This window comes from Orcinus orca, chromosome 20 (genome assembly GCF_937001465.1).
Source record: "Orcinus orca chromosome 20, mOrcOrc1.1, whole genome shotgun sequence".
Classification (NCBI taxonomy): Eukaryota; Metazoa; Chordata; class Mammalia; order Artiodactyla; family Delphinidae; genus Orcinus; species Orcinus orca.
The window spans coordinates 48,103,280-48,113,086 of record NC_064578.1 but is presented as its reverse complement, the minus strand read 5'-3'; the positions used below and the strand labels follow the sequence as shown (position 1 = coordinate 48,113,086).

The 9,807-nt window shown below is 52.2% G+C and overlaps 1 protein-coding gene across 1 annotated transcript; it reads left to right on the top strand.

The window, feature by feature from the left end:
* The first annotated feature begins 3,561 nt into the window (after window positions 1-3,561).
* On the top strand, window positions 3,562-7,649 carry LYPD3 (LY6/PLAUR domain containing 3). The gene is made up of 5 exons (XM_004271364.4): window positions 3,562-3,729; window positions 4,286-4,417; window positions 5,180-5,350; window positions 5,596-5,757; window positions 6,620-7,649. Exons 1-5 carry the CDS (start codon window positions 3,642-3,644, stop codon window positions 7,138-7,140), a joined length of 1,074 nt encoding a protein of 357 aa, XP_004271412.1. The 5' UTR covers window positions 3,562-3,641; the 3' UTR covers window positions 7,141-7,649.
* Window positions 7,650-9,807: the final 2,158 nt, after the last annotated feature.

Below are 9,807 nucleotides of genomic sequence, written 5' to 3'. Positions count from 1 at the left end.
CTTCACGGGCATGTGACTAGTGCAGTTGACAGGTCCCATGTTCAGAAGAGCCCTCTCGGCTTTAATCATCTGTGATTGCCATCCGGAAATTCTTAATTTTGTATTTGAATTTGTGTTTTGTAAGTGAAGTCTGAAGGGTGTGGAGCTTGAGCTGGGGGGACTGGAGCCTCAGCTCAAATGAGGTCCCACACCTGCCATCTCCCACCTCCCCGGAATAGGTTCTGTCTGCCTTCCCCTCCCTGCCTCTGCCCTGTGACTTCCGCCATCCTCCAGCCCCGACAAGGGCCTGAGTGCTCACGGGAAATCCAGGCACTTGTGCCTCTTGGCATCTCAGGTGGGGCACGGTGGCGGGCGGCTGCTGGAAGGGGAACCCAGCAACCAGTTTGCTTTAGTTGTGGGGCAGGGTCTCTAGACACCTGTAAGAGTCTGTGCTCGCCCCACCAGTATCCCTGTGCCTGGGGGAACATGACATTAGACACCGTATGGGGTCAAGAGAGATGCAGGAAGAAAGGAAAAGAGCATTTCTCCTTTAGTACATTTCATGACACTCCTTCCTGCCTTTTGAACCAGGTCTCCATATTTTCATTTTGCACTGAGCCCCGCAAATTATGTAGCCAGCCCGGGCCCTGACCCCATCCCTTCTCTGACGCATCCCAGACATCACATCCCAGAAGGAGTGGGTCTGAGGCAGGCTGGGAACATCACTGGGCTCAGAGCCTGCCCTTCCCCAGGGGACACGAAACCCATAGTGGAAATGGCCCCAGGCTTGTCTGAGGCCCTGGCATGAACTCCAGGGCTGGGAACCAGGTGCCTCCACACTGACTCCTCTGTTCATCTCTCTGGGGAACCAATTCTAAACCTCTTTGCAGTGACCCCTGTGGAGGGGAGCTGGGGAGAGTCACAGAGTAGGTTTAAGTAGAGGTCCGGTATTTAAACCTCCCTCTGCTCTTTGGTCCTGGGCCAGGTTTGGGGTGGGGGGGCGGCGGTTGGTGTCAGCACCCGGGATTCGGCAGGCCTGAGCAAGAGGAGACTCTCCACCCTGGGTCCCACTCCCTCCCAAGACACCAGATCTTCTGGTCTGGCCAGTTGGGGTTCCTCCCTGAAACTCTCCCACACGGCTGGGACCTGAAGGGCCTCCTGAGTGCACAATAATAATAGAATTGTAGCCCTGCCTCACTCCATCCCTCTGGAGACAGGGGGTTTCAGACCTGTTTGGCAAAGGAGGCAGCTGAAGTTCAGAGAGGGAGATGGAGTTGCTTGAGGTCACACAGCAAGAGGATGGCAGAGGCAGGAGTAAAATTTCAGTCTGTCTGACTCCAGACTTAATACTTTGTCCACTGCCTCACTCCACCATGAAAGACTCTCCTCCCTTTATTATAAAACAGACACCTCAGAGGCTCAGAGAGGTGAAGACACTTAGTGGGTCACACAGCAAACCATAAGTGAGGCTGGGATTCCAAGGCTGGGAGGCAGGGAGGTAGGGGGAAGTGTTGAATGACTTCACAGCCACTCACTTTCTCTCTCTGAGCTTCAGCATGATGACAAGCAACCCAACCTAGGTGACTGAGGTGCTAGTCATTATTGGCGATGGGGGTGCCCCATGGGGTCCGGAGAACAGATAAAACCTTTATGAACACAGCTGCTATTTTTCCTGCCATAGGTAAATCTTATCTGTGAGTCAGGAGAAACAAAGCAAGGCTAAAGCTGTAGTTTAAATAATAATATAATATAAATAATACATAACATTGGGTTGGCCAAAAAGTTCATTCGGATTTTTGTAACCTCTTACAGAGAACCCAGACGAACTTTTCGGCCAACCCAATACAAGCAATCACTTCTATTAGCTTATATATGTGGTTGCTTAGTCATTCTGTGGTTTGCACAGTGTTCTTGTTTTTTCCTGTGTTCAGACACAGAAGGCAGTGGTCCTGATTGTGTCTCACTCCATCGTGGTCACTGTGGCCGCATATGTGTTGGTGCAGGGGTGTAACAGAGCACCCAGACATCGCTGTGAGCCGCCAGCCAACTCCCAGCCATCAGAGGCTCTTGTTCCCTTTCCTGGGAGACTGCCCTGCTCCCTCCCCGGTCTCCTGGCCTTCTCTTGCCCCTTCTACTCTTTTCCTTTTTTACTGAGGCCACAATGGCACTCCTCCCCCACCCTTTTCTTTTGGTAAGAATAGTGTACCTTCAGTGAAGTGCATAAATGTAAAATGTACAGCGTACAGCTCGTCGATTCTTAACATGTTTGCAGTTACATGTGTAACTACCACCCAGATGAAGATAGTAGGGGTTCCTTACTATTACTCCTTTGGGGCAATGCCCTCCCCAAAGTAACCCCTATTTTGATTTCTATCACCACTGATTAGCTTTGCCTGTTCTAGAACTTCATAGAAATGGAATCACATGGTATCTTCTACTTGTTTAAGGCTTTTTGAGCTCAACATAAAGTTGGGGGTTTTTTTAAGATTTTTTTTTGATGTGGATCATTTTTAAAGTCTTTATTGAATTTGTTACAGTATTGCTTCTGTTTTTTGTTTGTTTGTTTGTTTGTTTTTTAGCCGCGAGGCATGTGGGATCTTAGCTCCCCAACCAGGGATTGAACCTGAACCCCCTGCATTGGAAGGCAAAGTCCTAACCACTGGACTGTCAGGGAACTCCCAACATAAAGTTTTTGAGACTCACGTTGGCACCCAGGCCAGTAGTTGGCCCGTTTTCATTGCTGCATAATTCCCTGGGATTAGTGAATTCATTTCTTCATAAGTTTTTGCATCGTTTGCCAGATTGATAGTTTAAAAAGCAAATCTGATTGTGTCTCGGAGCTGATTTAGACCCCGTGAAACATTCTCCATCTTTCTCAGAATTAATTCAAACCTCTCCTCAGGGCCTGGAATGGCCTCTTTTGCCTCAGTTTCCCCCTCACTCCTGAGCTCCAGGTACAGGAGCTCCAGGTACACTGCTCTCGTCTCTGTGTTCGAAGGGTCCATGCTGCTTCCAGCCGAGGTCTTTGCACATGCTGACCCCTCTGCTTTGCAATGTGCTCTGCCCCCATCCCGACCTGCTTCACTGGCTAAACCTCCAAGTCTTTAAGATCGTAAGGCACCTGGATGATTTACATCCTCAGGGACGCTTCATTGACCAGCCCCCACTTTTAGACGCCACACCTCCTTGTAGCTCCCTACACTTCTTCCTTCATTGTCCTCGCTGTAAATAACAATTTGTATGATTATTGGATTAATATGTGTCTCCCCCATCAGACTGTGAGCTCTGTGAAGACCAGCACTGGTTCTGTTTAGTCTCCAGCATCACCCGGCCCAAAGCCTGAACTCATTCAGCATTTACTGAGTGTTGAATGTTGAGTAGACCCTCTGTGTGAGCCTTATATCCTCTCCCCACCGCCACAAACACACATACTTTCTCCTGGGAACTGCCAGGGAACCTTGACTCCCGCCCTTTCACTCCTTGGCAGTGGTGGGTGACGCATCCAGGGGCGGGTGTCGCGCCCCACAGCTGAGGCTGATTTGGCCTGGTTGGGCAAGGCCAGGGTTGCCTGGGGCGAGGTTACTCATCCTGGGCTCACGTAAGAGGACCCGGGTTGGGAGGCGGCACAGCTAGAGTGGAAGCCGAGAGAGCAGGACGGAACCATGGACCCCGCCAGGAAAGCAGGCTCCCGGGTAGCGATCTGGACAACGGGCTGGCTGCTGCTGCTGCCTCCGCTGCTGCTTCTAGAAGGTGAGTCTGCTGCCGGAAGGGGGCGGAGGGGATAGAGTGGGAGCTCTAGGGAGGGTTCCCCCACCCCATACAGAGCGGGCTTGTGGGAAGGATCTCCCATCCTGGGCAGAGGGGTCGGGGGAGGGGGTGGGCTGCGGGAAGGTTCCCTACCCTGGGCAGAGGGGGCTGTGGGAAAATTTCTTCCATCCTAAGCAGACGGGGGCTGTGGGAAGGGATCCCTCACCGAGCTGACTTGACTGTGGGTAAAATTCTCCCATCCTGAGTGGAGAACTGTAGGAAGAAGTCCCCTCACCCCCGTCTATGGCAGGGATCCCCCACCTTGGGCATAAAGGGCTGTGGGAAAGATGCTCCCACTGCAGGCATAGGACGTTTGACGTAAAGGGTCACAGTGTATCTCCTGGCCTCAGACTTGCGGCTAGGTTTTCCTTATCCCGCCCTGGAAAAGGGTGTGCAATAGGATTGCACAGGGACAGAGGGAGTGGGAACGACTATTTGTCCTTTGGGGGAGGAGGCTTCAGTAGGGATAGCTCAGTTCTACCTGCCTCTGTACCCCCAGGAGCGCAGGCCCTGGAGTGTTACAGCTGCGTGCAGAAAGCCGATGACGGATGCTCTCCGCAGAAGACTAAGACGGTGAAGTGCGCGCCAGGCATGGACGTCTGCACAGAGGCCGTAGGGGCGGTGGAGTCTAGTGAGTGGGGCCTCCGGGTCCTTGCGTACTCCTTTACGCTCCTCCATCTGGGCCCCTCCTCCTTATGGTCCCGCCTCTCCCTCTGAATTTGGCCACACCCCTTTGAACGCAGCCCCATCCTTCCCTTTCAGCCTGGCGTGGGCCCTTCAACACAACCACGCCATTAGGGCTTAGAGGGATGAGGACGGAGAGTTGCGCATGGGTGGCGTGAACTGGGAGAACCCTGATCTGGGACCTCGTCTCCTTCAAGGGCACACCCTATCCATTTGCCCTGGACCACTGAGATCTCCCTACCCACTTCTGTCCCTGCCAGAATCCTCTCCACCCCAGCCTCCCCCATCCAATGGGGCCCTTGGAGATCCCTCTAGAGGTCTTCTCCTAAAATCCCTAGGCTGAGGCTCCGCCCCTCTGACCCGCCCCTGTCTGCGGCCACGGCTCCTAGGAGGCCCCATCCGTCTCTGATCCTGTGACTTTTTTGTCGGTCTCAGCTCCTTCTGATGCTGCTTCCTGCGGTTCCGACTCCCTATGGTCGTGCTCCGTCTTAGCTCCACTCTTGGCCCTCCCGCGTCGATTGTGTCCAGTGTCTATCAGCCTGTCTGTCCCCTCAGACTCCTCTCTTTCAGGTTCCGCCCCTCGGTCTGTTGTTCTTTCCCCTCGGATCGGCTCTTTCTGAGGCCCTCGCCCTCCCACCCTGGCCTATTCTCTGGTGCCGGTCTATTCCAGGCCCCGCCCCTCTGACCCCGCCCCCTCCCCTCTCCGCAGTCCACGGGCAATTCTCGGTGGCAGTGCGGGGCTGCGGTTCGGGACTCCCGGGCAAGAATGATCGCGGACTGGACCTTTACGGGATTCTGGCTTTCGTCCAGCTGCATCAGTGCTCCCAGGACCGCTGCAACGCGAAGCTCAACCTCACCTCGCGAGCACTCATCCCCGCAGGTCGGTGGGGGCAGGGCCGTAAGCTCAGGGACGGAGCCATGTCTGGGCTGAGCGGCTAGGGGCGGTCGCAAGGGGAAGGCGGGAGAACTCCGTAGGGGCTGGGGGCGGGGCCACACCCTGGGGCGGGATTATAGGCTGAGCTGAGTGTCCGTCGAGGGGCGGAGACGTGGTCTGGAGGGACGCGGAGCAGGGCTGTGCTTCCTGAACCCTCTCGACCCCTTCCTTCCTCCCCGCCCCTCTCGCAGGCAATGAGAGTGACTACGAGCCTAATGGGGTCGAGTGCTACAGCTGCGTGGGGCTGAGCCGCAAGGAGTGCCAGGGTACGGCGCCGCCCGTCGTGAGGTGCTACAACGCCAGCGACCACTTGTACAAGGGCTGTTTCGACGGCAACGTCACCTTGACGGCAGGTGGGTGAGCTCGAAGCACCGGGCCTTCACAGGTTGTGGTAGCCTTTCTGAGGCCTCATGGGTGGTAGGTAGACCTTTACCCAAAGGGTTCCCCCACCTCAGCGCATTCTGGGAACTGAAGGCCTAAGTTCGTGGCTTGTCCTAGAGCATCTTGAGAAATGCAGTCCTATTCCCAGTATAGCACGGGAATAGGAATGCTTTTGTCCTAGAGTTTTTGGGGAAATACAATTTTCATAGAGGCCTGCCAGGTGCAGAATGGGAGGATGTACAATGGGAAATGTATTTAAGCCTCCAAGCTTCTGCCCAGGCATCGTGGGTAGTGTAGTTCTGACTCCTTAAAACTGAAGGGTTAGTGTCCCCACTTGTCCCAAAGTATTAGGAGAGATGTAGTTCAGCCTCCTGGCCTCTGCTTCAGGGAACCATGGGAGATGTTCTTCAAATTCCATCCTCTGCCAGGTGTATTATGGCAAATGTAATTCTGACTCTAAGACTGAATTTTGGTGGGGGTGGTGTGAGGGGTGGGGGGAGAGAGAGGGAGGCAATGGTCTTCTGCTCTTTCCTCGTGTGAGAGGTGTTGTATCCCAGTTCAAACCTTTCTTCCAAGGCATTGTGGGACTTGTAGTTCATTCTACACATTTTTCCTCTCAAAGTACTATGGGAAATGTGGTCCACCGTGTGCCAAAGACAGTGGGACAGTGTTTCTCAAAGTGGGGCCCTAATTGAGACTTTGGGTTTAATGGATGCAGAGTTCTTCTGTCCCCTGTTTTGGGTCTTCTTGCTCTTGTCTTGCCCCTAAGTTTCATTCTGGCTGTGCCTAACCCCTCCCTCCAACCACGGACCTACCTGTGTCTCCCTCCTGCAGCTAATGTGACTGTATCCTTGCCTGTCCGGGGCTGCGTCCAGGATGAGTCCTGCACCCGGGATTCAGCGACAGGCCCAGGGTTCACGCTCAGCGGCTCCTGCTGCCAGGGGTCCCGCTGTAACTCGGACCTCCGCAACAAGACCTATTTCTCCTCTCAATTCCCGCCCCTTGTCCTGCTGCCCCGTCCTCCGTCCACCACTCTGGCTGCAAACAACTCTGTCAGTACTTCTGCCCCAACCCTGGCCTCCACTTCCACCACCAAACCCACCCCAGCCCCGTCCTCCACTTCCACCACCAAACCCACCCCAGCCCCAGCCAGCCAGACTTCTCCAAAAGAGGTCGAACCTGAGACCTCCCAGGTGGAGGAATCTACCTCGGCTGGAGGTACTAGTGGCCACCAAGACCGTAGAAATATTGGGCAGTACCCCATAAAAGATGGGCCCCCTAATAAAGGCTCTGCAGCTCCTTCAGTGGGGTGGGTGGCTCTTCTGTTGGCTGTGGCTACTGTCACCTTACTATGAACTTCTCTACCTCTTGCCCTACTTCCTTGGCCATGGGTACCCTCCCTTCCCATTACTCCCTCTTCCACAACTGGACTGGGCTGGCCCAGCCCCTGTTCTCCCTAGCTTTTGCTGCACTGGTTTGCGGCTTTGGGACAGAAAGTTACCATTGTATATATCCTGCCAGGGTGTTCCAGCTTTTTGAGGGCAGCAACTGTATCCCCCTCATCTTTGTCTCTCCCTGGTCTTCTCCTGGTGCCTAGGTCAGAGGGAAGTCAGAGCTGTCCCAGGGAAGGTGGGAGAGACAGTGATAAGCTTCGTATTCGCTTTCTCACAGTCAACCTGGAATAGGAGAGATGGGGTCTGAGGGCTCTGCCTCCTGCCCCTGAATCTTTGTGGGAATCATTTTTTGGCATCTTCTTTGTCTTCTTTTATAGACTGTGAGCTCCTCAAGGGCAGGGACCGTGCCTTACGCCTCAGTGTGGTCAATGTCTGGCACATAAGGCTTCAATAAAAGTTTAATTACTTTGTATAGTGTTTTAAAGGAGTTATTTCTACCTCATTGCTGACCTACCTCAGTATAACCTACCTGAGATATTTCTACCTCCTGAAGCTGAGCTAGGGTGGGAATGCCAAGACTGAAATGGAAAAACTGAGATCCGGAGTCGCAGCCCCGGGGGACGTTGGTTTTGAACACTTTTCACCTCCTGAGGTTTAGCCGCGCTTATGGGTGATCCCACTGGTGAGGGGGAGACCAGGTGAGACCATTGAGAAGTATGAAGGGGTGAATGGTACTCTTAGCAATGTTTGGGAGCAGAGGGGAGCTTTGTTTCACAGGTTTGTACACGGTCCTCAGGCCCCACCAACTTTGCCGTCGGTTTTTTTTTCTTTTAAATAAATGTGTTTATTTATTTTTATTTATTTTTGGCTGTGTTGGGTCTTCGTTGCTGCGCGTGGGCTTTCTCTTGTGGCGAACGGAGGCTACTCTTCGCTGCGGTGCACGGGCTTCTTACTGCGGTGGCTTCTCTTGTTGCGGAGCACGGGCTCTAGGTGCGCGGGCTTGAGTAGTTGTGGCACGTGGGCTCAGTAGTTGTGGCTCACAGGCTCTAGAGCGCAGGCTCAGTCGTTGTGGCACACGGGCTTAGTTGCTCTGTGGCATGTGGCATCTTCCCAGACCAGGGCTGGAACCCATGTCCCCTGCATTGGCAGGCGGATTCTTAACCACTGAGCCACAAGGGAAGCCCCTCATCAATCTGGTTTCTTAAGAATCATTGTACAACACGGGGAATATAGCCAATATTTTTTTAGTAACTGTAAATGGAAAGTAACCTTTAAAAATTGTATATAAAAAAATAGCCTAGCTTAATGATTAAAAAAAAAAAAAAAGAATCATTCAGTGGCCTGGCCCCGGCATCCCACCTGTCCAGAGGGCTTGTGGGTGCCGCTGTCCACTTTTGCTTCCTCTTGGGGACTTCGGGCCTGAGTCCCACCACCATCTCCTCCAATCAGATGAAAGCTTGGGCGCCCAGGGAGGAAAAGCCTGGCTTAGGAAGACCCTGGCAGGCTTCGGGACTGCTTGATGGAGGGGAACCAGGTGTGCAGAATGGTGAGATAATAGTAATACTGGGAATTCGCTGGTGGTCCAGTGGTTAGGACTCCCTGCTTTCACTGCTGTGGCCTGGGTTCAATCCCTGGTCCAGAAAATACAATCCTGGAAGCCACGTGGCACGGCCAAAAAAAAAAAAAAAAAAGTAATACTGCTGATATTACCATTCATAGTAGGGAGTAGTGTGAGTTAATAATAAAATAACAGTAAATAGTGATTATAGTAACAAAATAGGGAATAAGAGCCTGAGCAACAAACAATATCAGTATCAGTAATAGTAACTATAGTTATGGGAATGTTAATCATTTAAAAGAGTCTTACCAGATGACCGGCTTGGGCTAAGGTTGTTTGCACCCATCATTTCACTTAATTTTCCATTTAAATTCTCAGATGGGATGATTGGGAAAACGCAGGCTCAGAATGGTAAAGTAATTTAACCCACAGCAAGTATAAATTTATTATGTGCCAGATACTGGTTTAAATGCTGTACTTGGATTAACATATTTAATCTACACAACCATCCTATGAGTTAAGTATTAATCATCCGCTTTTTATAAAGATGACAAAAGCAGGCCCAGAGAGGTTGAGTAACTTGCCTCGGGTCACCCAGCTAATAAGCAACGAGTCCAAATTGGAACCCAGGCAGACCGGCCTTATAGAGCATGAACAAGAGGGCTGTAACTTTCCCCTCAGCTTAACTAAACTTTAGATAGACTTGTTCCTGCCTCTAAAGTACTGTCCTCCCTCTCACCCTGGTCCCTGACAGAATCCAGATGACCTAACCACAGATGCCCCGGACCTCCTGTTTCTTAGAGCATTTACTTTAGAAAACTTGTCATTGTAAATTCTTTCTCTGCTCTTTTGAGATGTATATAAATCTGTTTAAAAGCCTCTTGCCAGTTTTACAAGCCAGGAAATGTGTTTCACAAGGACCTGGGAGCTATCTCTTTGAAATATAAACATCAAAGGAGATAGCACCTCTATCTCCCGGTTTCCCTAGAAGCCTGACTTCAATGGGGACCTTTCTCCAAGTTGTGAAACTACCCCTTGTCCGGAAGATGCAGGAAAGTTTCCTTTTCCTT

What these genes read in the sequence shown, in the direction of transcription:
- LYPD3 (XM_004271364.4), top strand. Translation starts at nt 3,642, where the DNA reads ATGGACCCCGCCAGGAAAGCAGGCTCCCGGGTAGCGATCTGGACAACG. An exon ending in TCCGCTGCTGCTTCTAGAAG is followed by an intron (nt 3,730 to 4,285) that starts GTGAGTCTGCTG and finishes CTGTACCCCCAG; the next exon opens with GAGCGCAGGCCCTGGAGTGT. An exon ending in CGTAGGGGCGGTGGAGTCTA is followed by an intron (nt 4,418 to 5,179) that starts GTGAGTGGGGCC and finishes CCCTCTCCGCAG; the next exon opens with TCCACGGGCAATTCTCGGTG.